Raw genomic sequence first — 24,355 nt, forward strand, 5'->3', positions numbered from 1 at the left:
AAGAAATCTTATGGAACTGAGCTGAAAAAATACAAAACTGCGATAAAACATCTTTCCAAGGTATGAATTGTCATTATATTAGATATTATCAGGAATAAGATAAAAACTTAGCACAAACATTTTTTTTGTGGAAGCTATTTTTTTATTAATAAATTCCTTTTCACCCTTTATTTTAAAGAACTGTTTTATGGCAAGCGCTTATACGAGGCCATGAATTTCATGAAATTGGTTGTGGCTGCTATTGCTAATTCAATCAATAGTGTTTCTCAACAGTTAGCTGAGGATTCGGCATCGAAAAATTATTATCATATTTTTTACTGCTTATCTTACATAGGCAAAAGTAAAACTGCTAAAATAATTAACATTATTTTTCCATGTCGTAATGTTATTCCGGAAACATAACAAATGTTCGACGACATTTGCTCATTGTGTCTCCAAAACCTAATTGAAGCTTGGTACTGTTTTATCCAAACATCATTCATCCATCAATCGTTCCAGGCCGGATCATTTCCGTCAGATACAGTGTCAGCTCATGTTTTTGCAGTTAAACAACCTTCCCAGCATTGGTACACTGCAACTCCAAGCACAAAGAGTACAGTGTTCAAGTACTATCCTATGCATCATGTGTATCACTCACAATCCGTTTCGTGTCAAATCATATCGAATGGAAATGACACTTTTGGGAGAACAGTTTCTTATCGCAAGCTCGTTTGACAGAGAAAATACTGTTCTATTGAACACATGCACATACACAAAAAAAACACACACTTCACCGTACGATAAGCGAGCATGGTTTTAATCGCTGCAGAACGTTCAAACGCTCTCCATCATTCAACTCCAACGCTGACGATGCAGCACCAAAGCGATGTACTAGCGACCTAACCATTGCCTTCTCTCTAGTCAGCTGTAGCCGACAGGCAACGCTCGGCAACGTAACAATGACGCTATCCTCGACGGGCACGGTAAGGGCAAGCTGAAACTTAAAATAATCTCGACATCTCGACGACCTTCCCGACGAACCGGAATGAAAGCTAACACGGCGAGCTTGGATCTGAAGTGCACACTAAACGCTTCATGTCGAACGGATTTATGCGCCACAAGCACGCTGAAACCCGAGAGAAAAGGGTCTGACGTGATAAGTTCAAGCTAAATCCAACACCTCTGGATATGAGAGCCTTCAAGCTAGAGCCATCCCCCTCCCACTCCGGAGTGTACGACGGAAGTCGACTTAAGATGAAACGTGAAAAAGCTTTTTACTCGGCGCGCTCGGTTCGTGTGTGTGTGTGTGTGTGTGCTTTTTTATGGCCAACCCATGGGAACAGTACTGCAGTGTGTAAGAGGATTTCAGTTTGGTTAAAAAAGTCAAAAACAGAACATTTTCCACCTGAACTTTGACACGCTAACAGCATCAATTGCCGTCAGCATCCAAAACGTTTGCATGCATGATGCACCGCGCTACGGGCAAAGTTATGCTGGATAGTTTTGCTGGGGAGTTCTCTTTTTTTGCTGCAACATGTGAAAGGTTTTTTTTAGTTATGTGATGCGAAAATAACAAAGCATCTTAGGTTGGGATTAAAACATTGCTATAATACATTTTAAACAAAGTTTGTATGTTAGTATATTGGTTTAAAAAATAATAGTCGAATAATAAATATTTCGAAACCTGTAAATTAATCAGTTAACATTCGGAGCCAGTGTTTTTACTCAAATTTCGACTAAATAATAGGTTAAATGGCAATGTAGGGGACAACAAAATTATTAGATTTATTACACAGCAAATTATAATAATTACTCATGTCTAACAATTTCAATGTTCCCTATAGCCCCTAAAGCTATGCAACTTGCATTGAAAAATATATTTTTTTCTAAATATTTTTTTAAAATAAAAGATTCAAAAATGTATTCCTTCAGTAATGAATTCTTTATCGTTCCCCACAATTTTACTGTACCACTCAATGAGCAAATGTTGTCAAACATTCTTTATGTTTTTGAAATAGCATTCCGGAATCGAATACAATTTTTCTTAGCACCAGTAACAAATTTAGCAATGTTCTTTTACTTGTGTCTTAGCCTTCAGAATTCTTTTAAGAAATTAAGACCCATCATTGTAATCAAAAACGCTTCTATAAAATGTATAAGGTGCCAAGTAATTATGCAATTAACAAACAATGTATTGTGTTGAATTATAATACTGAAATACTTTTAGAAAATTTTAGTTCTTTTTGATCACTTTTAAGCCCAGCGCTGTATTAAAAGGTGTATTCAATACGTACAGCAATTGACAAAAGAATATCAATTGCTGTAAGTATTGAATTCTTATGATGATTACTACGCGTTCATTGATTCAATGATTCCATGTCTCTTTTTTAATTGGTACTCTGATTTTCTAATTGTACCTTTATAGTTTAACGTTAAAGCTATTTAAACTTCAAACTCCATCATCCATAACTTGCTTATATAAACCCCTTTCAGAAAACGATTTATTTCAAGCAAAGTCCAACTCCTTAACCACTTGAACGCAACTTATCTTTTCAACTTAATTATAAAAAGCAGACAACGAATTTGCGACTTGAAAACACTAGAAACCAAATTTATCTCCTAATTCATTTTTACCCATAACTCTTTCCTAAAAGCTCGATAAAAGCCATACCAAAAAAAAAATCAACATGCTGCAGGCACACAGAAAAAATGGACACTCAACACCCGGAACCGCATCCTTTCATTCCATTAAGCTTTCTCAACCTGGTACCGGGCACATAAAGCAGCTTAATCCTTTTATCTTTTCCGGTGCAATTCAAAGGAAATATAATTAACGTCCGGTTCAGTTGCCAAAGCTTCCAAACCTTCTTCTTCCCTTCCCCGCTGCCCTCGAACCGTACCGCTCCGTATGGAAAGTGTCCGTAGATCTACGTAGAAAATATGAAAAACACTCTCACGGGAGCATCGGCAGGACCTTAGAGACTCTGACCGGTACCCGTGGAGAATTGAGTTCGCAAAATGAAAAACAAAACGAAAACACACTCATACCCGCTTCCCGATCCACCCTTCGGCTGTGGTTATGCACCGAACCGGTAGATAAAACCGTTCGGAAAACCGGAATAAGCATAGCAATGGGAATTAAAAATGCATCATCTCTCGCACAACCGATTGCACTCCGTTGTGCTCGAATACGAAATTGAGAATGCAAATGCAACAGTGCAGTTCACACAACTGCCACAACAACAACAAAAAAAAAAGCAAACGAATCCCATTTTCGATGAAAGCTACTCGAATTTCTCGAGTCACTCGGCTCGGTGTGGCAGGATACGAATTAATATCGCAACAACCCGGTCAAAGATCCAAAGATGGTGGAGGTTTGGGGGCTAAATTGTAAGCTGCCAAAAGGGCAACATTTGCATCGGCAAACGGCAAACGGTCAGCTTCCTTTTGTGCCGATGCACTCCGGTACCGGTCGAGTTGAGTCGTACATAAGTTCGTTTCGTTCGGCACGTCATCGTTCCGTTCGAGTGCTCATGTTTTATGCATACAGCACGACGCTTAAGCTGGCCAACAATGGGCAGCACATACAAACACACAAGCTATTTACAAAACACCCTCAATCATCTAATGTAAATTCGAGCTTTTTACCCAACAGTGTCTGCCATTGGTGAACATTTCCTAGTCCTTTTGGCCTTACACTCAGCAAACCTAGCCCCCCCAAAGGTATGCAATCTATCGACAACAAACGGGCAACAGCCACGTGCAGGCAAGCAACGGTGTGAAAGGTATGCAACAGGATGCACCTGAGGTGCAATGACGAACGATTTGCTTGGGATGAATTGCTTTACGAAGGACACACACACACACACGCACACTTCCTTTCGATAAGTAATACAAGAAATGGATGACTTTTATATCCTTGTGTGCAGATCGATAAGTGTGCAGAGCACACACTTGAAAGTGATGTGGCATTTCTGGAAAATCTTTCCCGTGCGTGCATTTCTTGAAGCATCGCACCAATTAAAAGGCGCTAGTGTATAGATAAGCTCCCTTAGAAATTATTGCACTTCATGTTTCACGTCAGCCAATACACATGGGTGTGTTTCGATTCCAGGCATCCAATCAATTGTTTCCTTCAAATGTTCGCCCAACAGCACTGTAAACTGTTCCTCGTTTAACCAGCAAGATAAGGTAAATTTGCACAGCAGCATGATAAATAAAACTTTACCACTGTGCCACGGTCCCTGCCGGGCAGGCTTCGACCAAAATGCATCAAGCAATGCAGCTTTAATGGCTCCCTTTTTTGTTTTGGTTTCGAGGCGTAGGGGCGAAAAGACGAATCGATGTATCGATGATGATAATGATCGGACCCGATCCCCTAAGATACACTGCCGTTTGTTGTATTCAAATCCTGCCGCTCTCGCATCTCGATGACAAATGGTTCTGGGAAGTCCCAGTTCGGTTGGTTAAATCCCTCCAGGGCCGAGCGGGGAGGGTAGAGCAACACAAACATACGATGTACGATGCACCATATGGTGCACAATTCGAGACGCAATACTGATGGCTTTAATGCTGTGGATCGGATGCGAAACCGGATAGCGGGTGTAGTTTCAGCATCAGCATAACGCTTACGTTGACGATTGTTTAATTTTGGTGCATTGAAGATAGCGCTTAATGTTCAGTTTTTCGTTTAAATGCAATTCGGAAGGTATGAGGAAGAACGTATCTGGGACTAGGAACATTTTTATATCATATGTTCGTTTTTGAAATGCATTTTTATTACGCTTGATCGTAAGATTGTGTTATTTTTATTTCACTCCGGATTCTGCTAAACGAAACGAGAACCGAGTTTTGTGATCTGGAATCTGGAATCGATGCTCCAGTATTTGGTATAAGGGATCCTGATTACTGATTCCGTCATGGCTGAGGAGAAACATGACCTTGGATATCGTTAATCCAACTCAGATCCTACATTCCGAACGGTGGTCGGGTGGTATAAGCGGCAGCGGCACCGTTCTTTCCATGACCGGACTGGGGTTCAAACCCCATCCGGAGCGTCCTTCCGTAATGAGGAATGACTATCCAACTACGTAGTATCGGCAATTCTAGTAAGCCATTCGATGACCGGCGTGACCTAGAATGTCATTAAGCCAAGAAGAGAGAAGAGATCCTTGATTAAAGATCCCAGACTTTGGATCCAGAAACAAGGACTTTAGGAACCTTCTTTCGGTTTACGGATTACTCATATCTTTGATTCAAGATGCCGAATCTCGGGATATGTTCGAAAATAGCAGAAGCAGCGTTTAGGAAGACCATCCGTGGGCAGCGACTCTATGATGATTTCTGTCCAAAACGTGAAGTCATTTCATAATTAATCTTACGCAAGAAACTAAGGACCCCGACGCTATGTTAAAAACGTGCTGTTCATAAAAAATATGTAGTTTTCTAAAAGCATGTTGCCTCTAAAAGGTTTAAACTCTGATTTCTCTTCACCTAATATTTACAAAAAGATAACCACTTTTCTTCGTGTTGATAAGTCATCTTTGCATTTCTTCAAATTTATTCAGAATTTTCATGGATACCTTGAAATGCTTCCTAACAGGATTTCCCAATCTTATAGCTTTCTCTGGGTAGATGACGAATTATAAACTTAATATTTTTTCTTCTGCTTGGCAGTCTTGTTAGGTCACATTCGTCGGCTAGCCTTGTTTGATTCCAGGCAGTTGATTAGTCAGTCCACACTATGAGGGGACGGTCCGGATAGGATTTAAACCCCGGTCGTGCTGTGTGAAGACTGGCGCCACTGTCGCCTCTATCACCAGACCACCCTATCACCGAACACGCTTTTAAGTGCGTGGTATCAAACACCAAACCATTCAGCGATCAGAGTCATATTCTTGTTACTTGTCTATCTAAAGCTCGTCATTTAAATCTTTCACTTAAGTTAACACAAGGAACATTTGGCATACTTCAAACTGAATTGCTTTAATCATCATAGTCCTGTGGAGGAGCTTGCAAACACTTCAAGATGTGTTATAAAGCAAGGCAATTCCATGCCAAATCTTCATTAATCCAATATTAATCGATTCGCCATAAGCAAACAACAATAAACCATTTCACCGGTTCAAAACGACGTATGAATTTAATTTTCATTCCAACATCAGTAATAAACTTCTGCTTCCCATACACAAATTCTCCTAGCCGTACGTTTGCGTCCACAAAAACGCAAAAACCTCAAAACTGAAGTTAACGCTTACTTCAGCAGTTTGCCAGCAGACCGCAAACCAACACACCGAGAAACTTATCTAAATTAATTTCTTCCATTTCCGGGCGACATTTGACATGAAACAGTGCTTCAGCTTTCTCTCCCTCACGCTCTCTCTTTCTCTCTCTATGCCGATTTGTCTTTTTCACTAGAGTCGTGGTTGTACTTTGGTGGTTACAAACTTCCTTAACCTGTCCCGCGTGCTATGATGCTCCTCGTTTCGGTGCTGTATCCTACAGGGAAGTTGGAAGTTTCCTGCGCTCAGTGTTCTACGAGAAGACGGTGATGGGGTTATTTTTTTTTTTGCAGCCCGCATCCTTCTTGTGTAAAGATGGCAAGTTTTTCACAAGTGAAATTACAAAGAGATACAGTGTACAAGAATGATGAGCAAGGTGAAGAACTTTCCTTACCGGTTGCGCAGTTGAGCGAGAAAACTGATCCAGCTAACCCTTTCCACTATTGTGTCTCACTGGAATAATAATAACAAAAACGGCTCTAGTGTACGATCGAGATGGACAAGCAGCCCTAACTTTTGTGCCAGCTCTGCCCGAGTGTATAAGCCTGCAGGCGGTAGGCGACCACAGCGAATTGGAAACCGCTGAAAGGAAAATTGGAAATCCTCGGACACATTCGCCCCGACCGAACGCTGGTGAATGGTTGCACTGGATGCAGAATGAAAATGTAAGAAATGCTAATAATAAGCAAATTAAAAATTTCTCGATTGAATTTAAATGAGTTTTTTGAGCGGCACAGCAGACAGAGATCCGACCGTAGCGTGTCTGATTCTTTCCCGCGGCAAGATCAGCGTTACAGTAAGGGTCCACAGCAAACAACACGCCAACCATCAAGGCAGGGCTGCAGCTATGCTAGCGCGCGTAGAAAAACCGCTGATACACTGCAGTTCCGATGAATTGAAATAAATTTAATTTATTCCTGCCCAGGGTTCGGTTGTTTTTGCTCTCTCATCTCGAGCCAGATCACGGTTGGTGGTTGTTGATTATTTGTCGTACGTTTTATCGGTGCTTCCTGCGTAGAATTGAACCGATGCATACGACACAAAGGACATATTAAAACTGGTGTCGGCTCAAGTGGCTCTTGTCGGACATGGGAGAGTAGCATATAACACTGGTATTCGCTCTGTAGTGAACTGCAAGACACGAGTTATTGTGATTGACACGATTTAAGTACGTTTTTGTAGTTGTTTTGCTAAAATGAGTAGCTTAAGGTACCTTTTAGTTGGTAACTGGTGATTTAATTTTTCAATTTTTTTCGACATTTTTTAGCCATTCCCCTATGTAGCTAATTTATTTCGAATGCATTACGCCTACATGTATACTGAGGACATACAGTTACGGGCAATAGAATAAATTCATTTGATTTGTAAAAACATAAAACTCTTGCAGCTAATATTCAACGAACCCACCTTATGCAAAATTTATTTAAAGTTGTCTTTGATTCCATTGTTGTCACCCTGTTGCAGAAAAAAAAATAGTTCAAATAGGTTAAGGATTAAAATAAAACCACAGATCTAACGATCTGGTCGTATTGACACCCTTTGGGGACCTTAGTTTATATGAGCTGAGTTTTTTGTATGAATAATGGACTATTGCAAAGTGTGAGATCCAAATCTGTATTTGATCTTAAGCCTCTCCTCATGTCAGAGCTCTAACAGGTCTCGTGTTGGGGTGTTTTAATTTATTCTTATTTCAGTCACTGCAGAGAAGTCACTGCAGTCAGGTGTTTTCAGCCACCAGTTTTAAGCCAGGGGCACTTTAGCAGCGCACTTTAGGTAAAATGGAACAACACAGACATCCAAGGTTGTCAGCGTTCCAGCATTCCTGCCACCTATTCACGCTGTACTGTCGAGGCACTAGGGTGTATTGGGCGTGTGATTATTTCCCCCAGGAAGAGCACCTTCTTACACCAGCCGATCAGCATGTTCGTTTCCAATTAATTGCCCATGCACGGGTATCCAGCTTAAGAAAATCGCGAAACCTTTCTCCGACAGACTGCTGAAACATATTTTGATTTGTTCATAAAAGTAGTTTGTAACTCTTCTTGTCCGAAATAATATTTCCATATATTCAGAAGGAAATATTTCCTTCTGTACCAGTTGAAAAATAAATTTCAAATTTATAAAACACACCTACTTGTAGTTTATTTTACGAAATTCATCGTTACGGAGTGTGCGAAGTAATTTGCAATAAAACGAACCATATTTCTACCCAGACGTGTGATTTCTACCTATATAAATGCCCAAAAAACTGCCAGACCGTGTAACTGATTTTGGTCTGTAGCAAGCTAAATAAGATTTACGTCACAGTTAACGACTTCTAATACAACTACAGGCGCAGTAAACGTGCCTATTGTGTAATGTGAGAAAACGATTAGAAATCATTACGTTCATATTTTTGCCAAAGTGTTTGTCATATTTGATACTGATGACTGTTAATTTGACAATGAGAGCCAATTGTCAAGCGTGTCTCGAATAGGATCATCCAGTCTTGCACTATCTACTGTGCCGGGCGGTGCGACATTGTGTGACTGAAGTGTGGTTCCTTCAAAAGTACAAGCAAAATGCATTTTCCGCTAGATAAATTCTGGTACGGGACACAACTACGATACAAAATCTACGTACAATTCGTGAACTAAATCTCGCACATCATTGCAGTCTCATTGTTATTGCTGTTGTTTTACTGAGGAGCGCAAAAGGATTAAAGTACTACTGTGTGCCTGACGATCTCAAATGTGTAATAGAGGACTGGAACCCTACGGTGGATGGATACGGTTTATTTCAGCATATTCCGAACGTTACAAAGTCGGTACACTTGATCAATTTGCAAAGTTTACATTTTGCTTCGAAGATTTGCAACACAATTCCCCGTTTCATCGAGAGCCTTTTCATAACTGACTCTCCGCAACTGAAATTGGTTTACATAACCACTACGTGCAACATAAGTGTTGTGACATTCATCAGTAACACCGATATGTGTATCATTAATATGTTTCCCAACGATAGCTTAAAAAGTGTGATAATTAAAAATAGTCCTTTAACAGTTGTTCCGAGTACGCTTCAAAACTTGCCAAATATTGAACACCTCACGCTCGAGAATTCGGATGTTGAACAAATCCAATTGAGCTTATTCGATCCGTTTCAGCATCTCAAGGAAGTCAGCATAGCTCACGGCAACCTTAGCGTCATCAGTGGTACAAATGCGATCATTGGCCAGTGTCCTTTAGATAGCTTAAAACTTGATCACAACTCTTTATATATCATTAACTTGAATGTGTTTGCTCCTTTCGCTTTACTAACAATGCTTAACTTAGCGTACAACAGGATTGAAGTGTTAACTGGTAGATTAAGCAATCCGATCCTTGCTACTCTGTTGCTGAATAATAATCGTCTAAAGGTGTTAGATTTATGTCCGTGGGATGTCCTACATAATTTAAATACGTTTACGATTGCGTATAATAATATTCAGCGAATGCCTCTTTGCTTGAATCGATTCCGGAATGTCACGCATGTTAGTATGCATTTCAATCAAATCAACAGCATTGAGGTGGAGCAGCTGATACAGTTATCCAATCTTGTATCGATTAATTTATCCTATAATAATATAGCGTCGATCTCAACGGACAGAGGCTCATACCCAATGAAGCTAAAACAGTTAGCTCTTTGCGGAAATCCGATTAGCAATGATACCATACCAGGTGGAACGATTGGTAACCTCGATGTATTGTTATAATTAGAACCTTCTTTTGTTTGACAGGTTTAGTATTAATGGTCGTTAATAAACATTGTAAAAAGTGATGTTACTTTATATCTGTTAACAGAGACACAAACGAAACCAACGAAAAAAAAAAACAAAAAAATAACAACACTTAACAACAATTTGTTCTTTTAAACTAAGCTCATCAAAAATAAGTATAAAACTTTGTTCATACGCTCTATAAAACTTAAGGTAAAACTTTTTGGGCTTCATCTTGGCTTAACGGCCTTTTAGGTCTCACCGGCCATCGAATGGCTTGCTACACTTTTTTTTCTTTTCATTTATTTATAGAAGCTTTGTGAGTCTCTGAGACGGCATTTGCCTCTAAACTACAACAAATGGTTTTTATTAATAGAAAACTATTGCGTATGTTACTTATCTTTTATTTCAAACTATTGTGATTGTGGCTAGAAAACAGTTAAAACTATTGCTTAATTTTTTTTTAAATACGTAAAGCAATACAGTATGGCCCATTAAAAAGATGAGAAAGTTTTTAAAGTTAGTGTTTGGGTATATAAAAGCAACATTTTCCCTTCTGTCTGTTATATGTATAACCACAGAGGTTCTAACTGTCAAAAATGTAAAAAAAGTGACATTCAATTCATAAGCAATCATCGATGATCGCGAAGGAAGTCGTGTTGAGTTTGACCTGCGTGAGGAAATCAGCAAAACAAATAGCGGAAGCTGTGGGGTGCCATGTGGCCTCTGTATACCGCATCCTTCTCGATGGTCAACATGCCAAGAAGCCAGGAAGTAGACGCCCGTGGTCGGCTCGAACTTCAAGGCTGGTCCGGTGCGATCCATTCAACAGTAGGCAAAAGAAGCCAATATCTTCAAAACCTCAATGCGCCGATCGGTCAAATTTGACTGAAATTCAAACAAGTCCAGAGCACGAGTAAACCCCAACTGCATAACGGACCGGACCAAAACTTTACGGCTGGAACGATCGAAGATTATGTTGAACATGCTGATACTTCGATAGGTTTATTCCGTCGTGGAAGCTTGAGGATGTTCCAGAAAAGGTAAAGTTTAAGTTCACCACCAAACATCCCGCTGGCATCGTGGCTTTCGGAGCCTTTGGTTCTAATGGATTGAGCATGTCTCCAGTTTTCATCGAAACTGGTTTAAAGGTGAATACGGTTATCTATTTGGGCATTTTGAAGAAGAAGGTTTTTGCTTGGATCAAAGAGATCTTCGATGAGCTTCAGCTGGTCATTTTTCAACACGACGGAGTGCCGTGTCATACCTCTAAAAGGACTCGAGACAAGGCTTTTGGTTCAAAATATGTTTGGCCTGCTTGAGCTTGAGTTTGATCTGATCCCACAGTCAACGCTCTGAAAGCTTCCATTACAGAAGCATGGAACTCGATGCTCCCGGTTCCGATCACGCCCAAAGAAAGTGATAGAAAACAGCGGTGACCACATCGAATAATGTAAAGTATGAACAGACCGATCCATAAACTACATTTTTGATGCTCTTCATTAAACCAACTGAAAATGATATTATAAAGTAGTACATAGATTTTCGCATTTTTTTATGGGCCATACTGTACGATTAACTTTATTCCCACACGAGTATGGTGTATATTTCTTCTATTTTGATCTATTCTAGTCATGCTGAGTACAGCTTTCAGACTATTAAAATTTTTTTTTCCAACGGCCAACTCACCGTTCAACATTGTGAATGGTGTAGTATTTTTTGTAGCTTTACTTGCTGTTGATGATTGATCGTGTTGATGTTGATGAATTTGATAATGAAAGCTATTTTTGCGCTCGCGCGGTTCAAATAGATTCATCTAGTATTGGAATAGCTTCTGAGCTGTGTGGTGTGACATTGTTTGCTGGAGTGTTAATCCATTTAATTTTGGCTATAATGTGTGACTGGCACAGAAAAATGGGGTAGGCTAGACAAGTAAGATGTACGGCTCTTGTATGCACTAACGTTCAGCTTTCATTGCAGTCTAATAGCCATTACCGTGTTACTTAGTAACACAAAAGGATTAAAGTTCTACTGTATGCTTGACAATTCGAAATGTGTTATAGAAGACTGGAACCCTTCGATGGATGGATACTTCCTATTTCAGCACATTCCAAACGACACAACGTCGATACACTTCATCAACTTACAGAGTTTACATATTGTTTCAGAGCTGTGTACCATATTAGCACGCTGCGTTGATAGTCTTATCATAGAACATTCACCCAAGGTGACTATGTTACACTTACCAAGCACGTGCAACATTCTGGTCGTTACCCTACAAGACACCGGACTGCAGTTTTTGAACTTTGAACAAAACGAAAGCTTAGCAAGTGTCATAGTCAAAAACAGCCGCATAGGAATTATTCCTGCAACGATTGCTAATTTGCCCAACATAGAATACGTTACCCTAGATAATACGGACGTAGAAGTTGTAGATTTACATTTATTTTACCCATTTCGCCACCTCAAACTACTTCAAATAAGATATGCGAAGGTTAGATATGTGCGTGGTACAAGTGCGACCATTGGTCGGTGTCCTTTAGATAGCTTAAAACTTGATCACAACTTTTTGCGTATCGTTAACTTGAATCTGTTTGCTCCTTTCGCTTCACTGACAATGCTTAACTTAGCGTACAACAGGATTGAAGTGTTAACTGGTAGATTAAGCAATCCGATCCTTAACAGTTTACTTCTGAATAGCAATCGTCTAAAGGTGTTAGATTTATGTCCGTGGAATGTCCTACATCACTTAAATGCGTTTACAATTGCGTATAATAATATTCAACGAATGCCTCTCTGCTTGCATCGATTCCGGAATGTCACACATGCTAGTATGCAGTTCAATCAAATCAACAGCATTGAGGTGGAGCAGCTGATACACTTATCCAATTTAGTATCGATTAATGTATCCTTTAATAATATATCCTCTATCCCTGTCAATGAATCCTTGTATCCACCGAAGTTAAGGCAGATAGATCTTTGCGGAAATCCGATTAGTAATGATACCATAACAGATAGAATGATTGGTAGTATCGATGTAATGTTATAAGTAGTATCTTTTTGGTTGAGTAATGATGGTTTGAATATTTGTGTTTGTGTTTGACTTTGTTATTGAAAGTTATTCAATGTTTTGCCAACGAAATAAAACGAAAAAAATGTATGAGAATAAAATACAATTAGAAAGTCAGCTATTGCATACAGACAGGCGCAGTTAATATTAAGTAGGTATGCAATTTGCAATGCAAAATGTATTACATCTGAACCATCGATAACTTTTTTCAATTTGGGGGGATTTTTCTCAAGACTTTTTACAGAGTCCCCCTCTGTAAAAAGTAAAAACTTAAAGGAGATTCTACTTTGTGTAACGTAACAGGACATGATATGCGTCAAAAATTCGAATACATTAGTTTTATTCACACCGTTTGGACTAAAACACAGCATATTATTACACTTTATGATCCTATTTCCACGCTGCGAAAAACCACGCTACGTGGTTTTTCGCCAAAGAACTAATTAAACTAACTAAGTATAACTAATTACAAACCAGGTATAATTGCGACACCGCTAGTTGTCTTTCTATACATGTATACCGCTTTTGTTATATGCGTCCTTCACTGACGCCTGCACGCTTAGCGTTCCGAAGTGATGTCCTCTAAAAGCAAGGCTTCCTTCGCTGGGGTAAGCGACCGCCTCCTCTCGGTGTTACCTTGAGAAAACTCGCGGACTCTGTGAGTTTCTCCTACTCTTCGATTTCTCCTCCTCTCTCGAGTATTAGCCCTACGATTCCTTCTGGACTGAATCAAATCCGCCACTGATGGAGGCTCTCGACGGTGGCATCTCCTTCCGGGAGGAACAGGTGGAAGTGTTCCCTCCCTTACCCTAGATCTCCATATCCTCCGCATGTAGATTCGGAGCTCATGCCGAAGTCGCACCGTTTCGGGGGAAGGTGTTCGTCCATAGCTACGTCTGGGAATGGGAGGTGGAGCTGTTTCTGCAAGCTCTGCCTCCGCTGCTGCCCGCAGAATATCATCTTCCCTGGCTGTCGATGCTGCTGCGACATCAGCTGCTAGCCTTCGCCGTGCAAGTTGCTCCGCCCTGGCGCGTCCACGTCTACTGCGAGCTGACCGTTGCCGTGCTGCTCGTGCCTCGTTGACCCGTCTTGTGATGTCTAGCAAGACCTCCTCTTCGATCTTCTAGGCAAAGAGAGCCCTCTGTTAAGACAGCATTCGTCCTCCCGTTACTATCGCTTCCTCTCCAAAGGAATAGATGGTTTGTTTGTTTTAGTTTTTTCTTTGATCGAAGTACATTCCAATACATTCCTGACTGCTGCTGATAGGGTAAAAATAAAATAAAATGTAACTCCTGACAATATTCGGTTTTGTGTTGATCCATGATCCATGATTATATGTTTAAACGGTGAAGATTATCACGGACAACATAAACTTTACTACACAAAAATCATTGTCATAATGAACATTGATTTCAAAAAATTCAATACATTTAAGTGTGCGATTTTGGGCTTCCTTCACATGATTTAACCTATTTGGATGTTCCGAATATTAGGGCTTTTTTCAAATAGAGTCATAATAACTGAACTATCAGTATGCCAAAAGATATCCTTATATTTAGTGATGTACTCATTCAAAGTGAAACATGCTTATTTTGCTTCCAAAAAACAAAAAAATATAATATTTAAGTTGGTCCTCATGCATCGTTATGTGTCGTTGCGATCGACAGATAATCAAGAAGATTATGGAAAAATTTCCACATTACAAGCAATTTTTAATTGCTGTAATGTAACAGTTCATAATTTATTTCAAAATTTATAGACAACACCTTTAAGGGTTAATCTGAAAAAAAAAATAGCGATAAAAAGAGTCCATAGCAATTAGAGTAATACGCATTACGTTCAGCCCCAATTTCCAGACATGCGTGTTCATGGTGACACAAACTATTCAAATTTAATGACTTTTAGTATTTTTTTATCACCACTTTTTCAACACACACACATTGTGAATGGAACATAATTTACGAAAATGTTAGAAAACATTCAGTCAGTTTTACTATGTTCTGTTGCTTTATTTGGTGTTCATTGCTGCCAAGTTGGTAATGAAGCTACGCTGTTTTGTTCGAAATAGTCTACATATCAAAAGCAGATCGAATTATTCTGTTTGAACAATGCGCATACTTTTTGGGACAAAAAATAAAAAAGCGACAAAAATTATGAACTTTTCAACACTTTAACACTGTGTGCTATGAATTTGAAAAATTTAAGGGAAATAAATAATTTATTCATTCCAGCATCCTTCCACTTCGTTCCATTTGGTTGAGACATCTCTGATCATAGCCTGTTGTGCAAATTTCTTACACTAATATTATCGATCCGGTCCAGCCTTCAGCACACCTTGTCCCGATAGCATCCGTTTTAATAACTACCCTGCCAGGACACACCGACCTGCGAAGAGGGCATCCCCAATCCCAATTAATTGCTATCGTTGAGTTTAAATAGCACCACCGTCCTGCATTGTTTACGATTATTGGCGATCATAAATGAGTGTATGTGTGTGCAAGAACGTGAAGGCTAATTAAGCCCTGACGGAAGACCAAACTTTGCACCCTCGAAAAGGAGCCTGATGTCACACCGTACTACCGTGTGCAGCTGGTGCAAAGCTGTTTAACAAGAAATAAATATGATTACCGTACCCATTGTCGTGCTTGAAGTAGAGAAGTTTGGTTCAGTTAAAAATTGCTGGTGTTCAAATTCTTCCTTCTAACACTCGATAACATTGCAAGAGTTAGAGAGAAGGAAAGTAGCTCACATCCTCTTGCCAGTGTTAAACAATACTCAACTCAAAGTAAGGCAGTGTTGTAAGGTTCTGATTATTAGGACGATAAAATGCTACTTCACATTGATCCTCGAGCCCAGAAAAACTCATATTTTGTTCGTTTTTCTTATTCATCCTCTGTTCTTTTTTACTTTGGCCATGTTCATCAGGTCGACCCTTGCCGACGTAGCGACGTTGTAGCTTTCATAGAGTTGCTTCTTAAAGCAAATCCCTTTTTCGTGTCTGACCCGATGAAGAGCTTACGTTTACTTCGAGTCACTTGTTTGCTTCGTTTGCCATTTTGCAAAAGATGTGTCGGAAAATCAGTTTTTCCCGGGTCGGGTGAGCGTATCGCTACATCGGTCACATGTGTTTTCGGCGGTTGCTGTACAGAAAACTCGTCTGATAGGGTAGTAGCAGTATACACGCGGTCAAGTACACTACAAGCAAACAAAAATACCAAAGAAATGGTCATTCATGCTCAATGGCTGGAGTAATGGAAAAGTTCTTAGTACACAACGGGTGAGGAAAATAAATCTTCAACTATCCGACGCTGGATACGAACAGCACGAATCAGTGGGATGAACTAAAAATTCAATTTCTACTGTGTTGCAAAACTTTAAACTTTACGCTTTTTTCCCCAGCGCTCACAAATTCACATCCTTCACGATTTCAACCGATGCATCCTGCGCTGTTACAGTCAAACACACGGATAAACCCAACCTAATGGCAAGGGATTTTTCTCTCTCTCTTTGCTCTCGAAGGGTCCCACTAACCCTCCTCGAATGGGTGGAATTTATTTGGCAAACGTCGCTCACCACAGTACAGCTCACATACCGGCCCGCTGGCATTATGCAAGGGGGTGCTGAATGCTAATTGTAAATGCTGCCGTCTGGCGCATACACGCGCGCACTTACCGGCGCGGATTTTTGTCCACGCGAGGATGTGCGTATGCATTCGTAAGGGGTGCGTGTGTACGCATACGCACCCCTAGTTGCACAAAGCATCCAGGCAGGCTTCGACGCCATCATCTCTTGGCTGCTGCTGCCACTGCTGCTGTTTTGGTGTTCTCCCTTCCATACACATTGCACACACTTCATCCCATCATCGTCACAGTGATGTTCGAGCATATAAGCATACCCACCCTCGGAAAACTATTCGTAGTCGTGCTGAAATTACTTAAAATGAATGCAACACTGATTCCCGGAAACAAAACTGCAAGCTGCATGATGTTCCGTTGCAGAATTGGAAGAAATGTTAGAATTTAATTACAAATAATTGTGCGAAAAATTGATGAATAACATTGAATAATTGTGAAGAATGGATGCTGTAGATCAAGCACACTCGAAGAGTTTAATTGTTCAAATCTGAAAAAATGATGTTTTTAATAGTTTTATATATTTAAATGAAACTGTTGAATGGTATTGGGATTGTTGGCATTTTGTTGTATTGGCATTTTGTTATAGAAGAGGATGAAATTTCAAATGAAATGGTTAAACATCCTGTGAATTATTGCGATGCATTTAGATCGATTTTCCGGAAGCTGTATCTTCAGAAAATATCTAAATTAAAAGCGAAATCATCGATTAGTTACATGATGAATAATGAATCAATTAAAAATGTTTTTTCTATTACCTAGTTTATGTATTCAATTTAAACAAATCGTCTTGTAAACTTATTGTAAATATATTTTCAAGCTTATTAATTAATCAAGCTTTTTTTAATATTCAGGAAAAATTATCTTCCCTTTATCTTAACGACCGGCTAGTTCACTCCGGCTATCTAGTGACTATGGATACCATAGTAGTCAGACAGTCGAGTTTTGTCCTTAGTCCTGCTGTGTGAAGCCGAGTTTGCTGTGACCGCAGTATTTCAATTACACTTTTTAGCCTCGCCAATCGTTAAATCGTATGTAAAAATGTGAAAAGCATTCTAGGAACTCATCAATCGATACAAGAGCTTCATTTACTTGAGGGGTGTCAAACTCACATCGTTATTCCCAGAACAATTTCGTGTTTATCACACCCGACCGAATAAAAACGAATGGAAAATCAACTTATACACAAAATTCAGTCGTAAATGAATAAACGAATGTCGAACCACATTTTTGAAAAGACCCTCCACATTCGAAGGACTCAGAAAACTGCACCCTTGCATCAATAAACATCTGTTCAACATATTTGCCGGATTTTTTTTAAATGATTCCTCCACAAGTACTGATCTGTATTTGACTTACAAGTAAATAAGGATCCTTCTCATCAATTGTGTTTTATTTTTTTCGTATCGAACATTAAGTAGATTATATAAAAAATCAGTAATTATTTGTTGATTCCTTCAAAAAACCCATCCGTCTGATTACGAATGAACGAGCATAGTTAACCGACAGAAAACCTAACAAAACTCGCCAGAGACCACAAAACAAACTGGAGCTGCTGCTTGAGATGGCCACTGGCAAAAGTTCCTCCGACAGGGCTGTGCGGTTACCGGGGCCGAGTTTTTCGTGTGATGCTGTGTGTACCGTGCGCCCTGTTAAATATTACATGAGGACACATAGGCACATACACACCCACCGTGGTACAGTACACACTTTGGTGTTGATACCACCGCTTTATTTGAATATTTTATTCAAAGTGCGATAGACGATTCTGTATTTGTGTGTGTACGTCTCTTTCCTTGTTGGAAAAGTTGGAACAGTAGCCCTTTGGAGTGGTTCGGAGTGCTTGCGAAAACGCGCGCTTATTTGCGCAAAGGATTAATTAATTTCAACAAACAGACATTTAATTGATTTGTAGATCGTTTTTCAATCCACTCGAGCCAACTAACACCGAACGAACGAGGGCAGCATTAGTTTTCCTGCAGCCCTTTTTCCATGCCCAGTTTTTCTCCCTCAAGTACGAAAAACGATTCATCTGTAGCGGCCGGTAAAGGTGCAGTGGTATTGGTGCGCAGGGCCAATTGTTCTCGTGTTGCACGGCTGCCACGGTTACCATGATGGTGTGCGAGGATACAGCTAGAGCGTATCCTCGTGTGTTTGCTGTTTGTGTCCGTGCGCGTTTAAATGCCCTATAGGGGATAGTGGCGCCATCAACGGCCATCAGCTGGAATTAGAGCGCACATCAAAACCCAAAACCGCAGCATCATCATCATCATCAACACACATCTTTCGTCGTCGGCACCCGTTGCTTGGTGTGGCGGTTTGCGTCGTCTTCGTGGTCGTCGTCAACATCGTTCTTCGCGTCGAGATATTTCGTCCGTGTTGGTTGTACCGATTGTTCGTTTTGTCGTACGCAGAATAATGGCCGCTTCGGAAGCGTGGTGTTGAAAGCGGTGGTTTGTTTGTGCAATCATATTCGATCTTAATTGGGACTGTACTGCACAACCAGTTCAAGACGTTTGGTGAAGGAACACACGATAGGATGGACGGCTGTTAGTGGTTTGGTTAGCACGCTGCTCTTTAATGTGGTGGACCATTGGTGGATAGATGTGTCGAGACAGGCAGTGAATTCACCAGTCTGCTGATGCACGTATCCTTTCGTATCGGTTGGCGAATCTCGCAGAACAGCATCTCAAATAACCCCGCAGCAGGTTCCGTTGTGCTTCGATTCGTGACAAGGATTGCCCTCTTGTCCCAGTAGAAGAACAGGTACATAAATAGAGCATAGTTAAGTGAGAAATTGTTATCAATGAATTCTGACCCCTTCATGGATTATTAATTTGCACATCCCGTACTCCCGAACCAATCATCCAGAAAGGACACAGAAAAAAGCTAAAGGATGTGATACAGTAGCGCAATCTAGCAGAGCTTTTCTGAATCGCTGTTTCGAGCTTTGGAAATGTCAAACTTTTAACGGTCTATTTAAAAGAAAACGTGTTGCATTTGTTTTTAATTATTTTCTAATAACATCGATTGCCTTATTCTTGCAGGCTTGTAGAGCATGGATCCACCGCACAATCCTTTCAACTTTCATCTTGGCCCACCGGCTTCCCACGGTGTCCACAGCCACCATCCGGAACCTACACCGAGTCCACCCCAAAGTGTCCCAGGACGCAGAACTCCACTCGGCACGGTCGGTCTCGGTGGATTTTACGCACAACCGCACGCATCTTCTTCATCCCATACGGATGAAAACCGTCCCTCGGGAAGTTCTGAAAGGTATGGTTATCGAGTCGTATATTAATCGCCATTAATCTGTTCCGCTAACCAAATCGAAGTCTTTTTAGCCCACCGCCTCATCATCACGCCTCCGTCCCACCGGGTGGCCCTGGGAAGCAAAAAAATCGCCAAGGCAAATCGGTCCGACTGAACATTAACGCACGGGAACGTCGAAGAATGCACGATCTGAACGATGCACTGGACGAGCTACGTAGCGTCATTCCCTACGCACATTCACCATCGGTGCGAAAGCTTTCCAAGATTGCCACGCTGCTGTTGGCTAAGAACTACATACTCATGCAGGCGAATGCCTTGGATGAGCTTAGAAGGTTCGTTGCAGAGTTTACGTTGACAGCCTTTTATCATCTCACACGCATAATTTATATTTTCTATTGCAGACTGCTAGCGTACATACAGAGTGCTGCCGGTGCCAGTATCCCAACGGTGGACTTACGCACTATGCCTTCGGCCCTCAAGTTGCAGCAGCTGCTGCAAGCTCCTCATCAGGATCTAACCCTCCAGCAGGTTGGTGGCTCTTCTTCGACCAGCACGACAAGTCAGCCACCACCACCGCCTCCACCTGCCCCGAGTCAGAATCCTTAAAGCAAAACGGGGACGCCTTTTACGCAGGCCATCCCGCTTGTGCCATCCCAAGTCTAGTCAGCGTGTGGTGTGAAATGCTACAAATGTAACGATTTGCCAAACTACTAATTTAAGATTTCCAAAGCCTGGTAGTGTGATGAAGGTTTTTTGCAACTACTCTCTTCTAGTCGGTCTAATTTTGTAACGGAATATTTGTGTTTCTTTTTTCTATCCACAACTATCTGTGTATCGTATTTAGAGCTGCGTACTTCGTAGGGTTTTAGAGAAGCAATAGCATGGTTGCCCAATAATGTTTAAGGATTTGTGAATGAATATAATAAAACACATTAAAATGAATATTAAAGCATTTTCTTTTGAAATTCCATGCTTGTTACATGTCAAAAATTTGGGAAGTTACATTTCTAGGTACTGAATAAAGCAAATTGTCTATTTTATTTAAAGTTAAGCACGTGTTGACGTGCGATGGCAGCATCTATTTAAAATGTAGACATTTTAAATTTCCTTACCATCAAACAGGTTTGAGAGCCCTGAACCCGGTGTCATGTACGTGTAGGAACTTGCCAATCAACGTCAAACTACTTCGCTCGATAGTTCGTGCCATCCGTCAATCCGGGAGCACGGATAATTGAAAATTTTCAGTAAATATCCATAAAACCAGCGGTGGTGATGTTTTTCGTGCGGAGGTTTTAAACCTTTTTTCCCTCTACCAAACGTTTCCGTCTTGAACTCGTCCACAAATAAACGAAGGCCGTACGGCGGTTCACTGAGTGATCGTATCCACTGCCATCGTTCTGTGGTGGCAAAAGAGATTTTTGGTCCTGTGCGATCCCGTTCAACTCATTGTCATTGTGGTTTGGCTTGCGTCGGAAAATGTGAAATACGCCAAATGCGTAGGACTTCCGTTCCGAATGCAGGAAGCAGATCGTCCAGGGCGGGAGAATAGTGCGTCACAGTGTGGTTTAATAAAACGGATATGAACGAACGTATTGGCGCAGTGAAATCCAGCAGATGCAACTGTGGAACATGATGTTACATGTAGCTTCGGAACTCCCCCTCTGTGGAAGTGTCATCGATGTGGAGGGGAGTGCACAGAAGTAGCACGGAGGCGGACAACTTGGGGTGGTAGCTTCCGGTTACAGTTGGTAGTATCCCCCGTAGTGTTTTGATGGTATACCAAACATTTAGTAGTGCAGTGGAAGTTGTGTTTCGGAAGTGTGTGAAAACTTTAAACAATCAAATCAGACTGTGAAAATGTGTATCGTGGAGGAACATCCCTCGTGGGATGTGAAGAGGCAAGCTCATTGAGTAACGCTTGATGTTCTTAAAACGTTTAATTATTGCTGGACTGGAGCTGTGTTAGGTGAGTATTTTTTATATTTCTTACTTAAAAGATTGTGTTCCTAATGTACTTCTTTCTTTCAGGCGCAGTACTTCAGAACTGCCATTGAATCACCAATCCACGTAAGTAGCTCCACTGCGCATACATGAAACAGGTTTATAAAGATCCGCAATGAAGTCGTAAAACTTAATACTACACCGTACTGCAGGAGAATGGATCTTTAAAGGTTTTATGATCCTGTTAGGCATCTTAAAATTTACCACACGATGCGGGAAGGTCAACTAGATTCGATCGATCATTAGGTTAAGGTATCCACAGGGTTTCAGATCAAAATGGTCAATGAACGATCGCATTTTTAAGAAAGTAGAAGAATTTGTTGCATCCTTTCCGATCTGCATGAAGAAGTCAATTTAGACGCTCGAAAACTCTTTGATCTGTCTTCACTGACTGTTTTACCAAATCGATACCCTTTGTTGACTGACTTGTGCATCGTGTTGTCACCTTTATAGATTGATTGTAAATTTCATGTAATAATGCCTGATAATGATCCTTTGATCCATAGTTTTTGCTTGTTTAAATTACTGGACAATATTCAAACATATAAATTTATTTATTATGAACGAAAAGGAATGTTCTGATTGATCTTTCCTAAATTTATTTTCTTTAATCATGGGGTAATTCTGAGGTGATAGTTGCAGGCTAACGAAACATGCTCCCTGAAAATGCATAACGATCGATGAAAATCGATAATCTTAAGAAAAATATGATAGTTAAGACATTCCTAAGCGGCTTAATATTGTTAGACTATTTTAAGAGAACAAGATCTATTCAGCTATGCTAGGAATGCTAGGAAAACCCTTGGGCATAAATTTATTCCCAATTGGTTAGATTGTAATAAACTGTACAATCTTTTCCTTCTTTAGAAGAGATCCCCAGGCGGGACGAGCCACCACATACTACACGTTTAACAAGTTCGCCTAACCTGACTCTTCCAGAACTTTTTCCTTCACGGTTGATTTTGTTCAAAAGTTTGAAAACTATTTGTTTGAATTACTCTTATCGTTTCCTCTATTGGAAGTATTCCATTTTGGCACTAAAAGTGGTTCAGTTTATCAATTATCACGAACTTTATATGAAATTTTCTAGTTGAAATCCCATACATAAATTGTTGGTCATAATAATGTTGTTAATTGCTGAATAAAATGAGCCTTTTGTGTAAAATGGTGCACAAATATCTACACCAAGGCTTTTTAAAAATAATAATCATTTTTTTAAATCTAAAATCGGTCTCATAATACACTCATAAACACAACACTTAAGTGTCGCAGTAAGTTTACTTTGCGGCCATTGTTTAAATAATGTACACAAATCACTCTCATAATACACACAATATAAAATTTCTATATTTTATTTTTCACATGCCTATCAGGCACACGATTCATATTTTTTCAACCGCTTTTTTAGTGCTGTTCTCCAAGTTTGAAGTCCCTGTTTTTTATTATTGAATTGATGTTAATCCTTTTCCCCAAAAACAATTCTTTTTGCGAAATTCTCGTCTATGCCCAATAAAAAGCCTTTAGAAAATGGTTCACTAAAGCGGCCAAATTTTTTATGATTATAAAACTACATTAAAAATTAAAACTAAACCTCGAGATTGCAGTCTCTTCTCCTGTCTGTCTTCTGTAGTTAGTTTACTGCTTTCATAAGCTTTAGTTTGGCATTTATCCAAACAAATAAAAAAAAACGTCATGCTGCAGCAGAAACAAACATGGCTTTACAGCCAAAGATAAGGAAACGAAAAAATAATCGCAAAAAAAAATCGCCCGCACTCCAATCATAAAAGTGCCAATAATGATCCAAGCGGAAAACATTGATGGAAAAATACGCTAATGGATCAGGCACGGACACCGGACCTAAGGGAAGAGCTGTTGGGGGTTGGATTGGAGAAGGAAAAGTATGCTAGAAAACTCCCTGTTATTATTAGCTCTCGCAGTCAGAGTCGATCGCGTTGTCGTGTCTTGTTTTCTCTTGCATTTTTGTCTTGTTCGTCGGTTTTTGTGTGGCTGTTTTCTTTCTCTCTATTTTTTCTCTCTCTCTCTATCTCTCTTGCTATCGTTTCTTTCTATTTCGTCCATATTCTGGGACGCCATCTTGACGAAGGAAAGAAAGCTCGAGGGGATCCTGTTTTGTTCTGTTCCCTGTTTTGCAACTCTACACGTTCTGTTGTTTGTCTGTCGTTCGCTTATTTTTCCATATTTTCTTTCGTTTATTTTTCCATTCGTTTTCCTTTACTTAGATTGTGATTAGCTCATTTATTGGATTGATGTCTTGAGGTATGGTAGAAGCGAACATTTCGTTATAGTTATGCTGGTGCGAAGCTCCAGATACATGAATCGACATTATGTTGGCTGGCTTCCATGAAGTAGATCTCTTAGAAAAGCG

The 24,355-nt window shown here is 40.2% G+C and overlaps 4 protein-coding genes across 4 annotated transcripts in view; 2 read left to right on the top strand and 2 right to left on the bottom strand.

Annotated features, from left to right (window-relative positions):
• The window catches only part of LOC126565809 (DNA ligase 1), a 390,847-nt gene that overhangs the window by 318,655 nt on the left and 47,837 nt on the right, over positions 1-24,355 (bottom strand). The window lies entirely within an intron of this gene.
• LOC126564831 (SPRY domain-containing SOCS box protein 3) overlaps positions 1-24,355 on the bottom strand; it is a 321,084-nt gene that overhangs the window by 35,786 nt on the left and 260,943 nt on the right. The window lies entirely within an intron of this gene.
• Positions 11,908-13,042, top strand: LOC126560537 (leucine-rich repeat and death domain-containing protein 1-like). Its single transcript, XM_050216496.1, has 2 exons — positions 11,908-11,912; positions 11,974-13,042. Exons 1-2 carry the CDS (start codon positions 11,908-11,910, stop codon positions 13,040-13,042), a joined length of 1,074 nt encoding a protein of 357 aa, XP_050072453.1.
• LOC126565336 (class E basic helix-loop-helix protein 23) lies at positions 19,746-20,574 on the top strand. Its single transcript, XM_050222509.1, has 3 exons — positions 19,746-19,971; positions 20,040-20,300; positions 20,370-20,574. The coding sequence occupies exons 1-3, from the start codon at positions 19,754-19,756 to the stop codon at positions 20,572-20,574; spliced, it is 684 nt and encodes a 227-aa protein (XP_050078466.1). The 5' UTR covers positions 19,746-19,753.

Source organism: Anopheles maculipalpis, chromosome 3RL, assembly GCF_943734695.1.
Source record: "Anopheles maculipalpis chromosome 3RL, idAnoMacuDA_375_x, whole genome shotgun sequence".
NCBI lineage: Eukaryota > Metazoa > Arthropoda > Insecta > Diptera > Culicidae > Anopheles > Anopheles maculipalpis.

Excerpts from the sequence above, each read along its gene's own strand:
- LOC126565336 (XM_050222509.1), top strand. The coding sequence starts at position 19,754 with ATGGATCCACCGCACAATCCTTTCAACTTTCATCTTGGCCCACCGGCT. Across the intron at positions 19,972-20,039 it reads CCCTCGGGAAGTTCTGAAAG|CCCACCGCCTCATCATCACG; the intron begins GTATGGTTATCG and ends AAGTCTTTTTAG. Across the intron at positions 20,301-20,369 it reads GCCTTGGATGAGCTTAGAAG|ACTGCTAGCGTACATACAGA; the intron begins GTTCGTTGCAGA and ends TTTCTATTGCAG.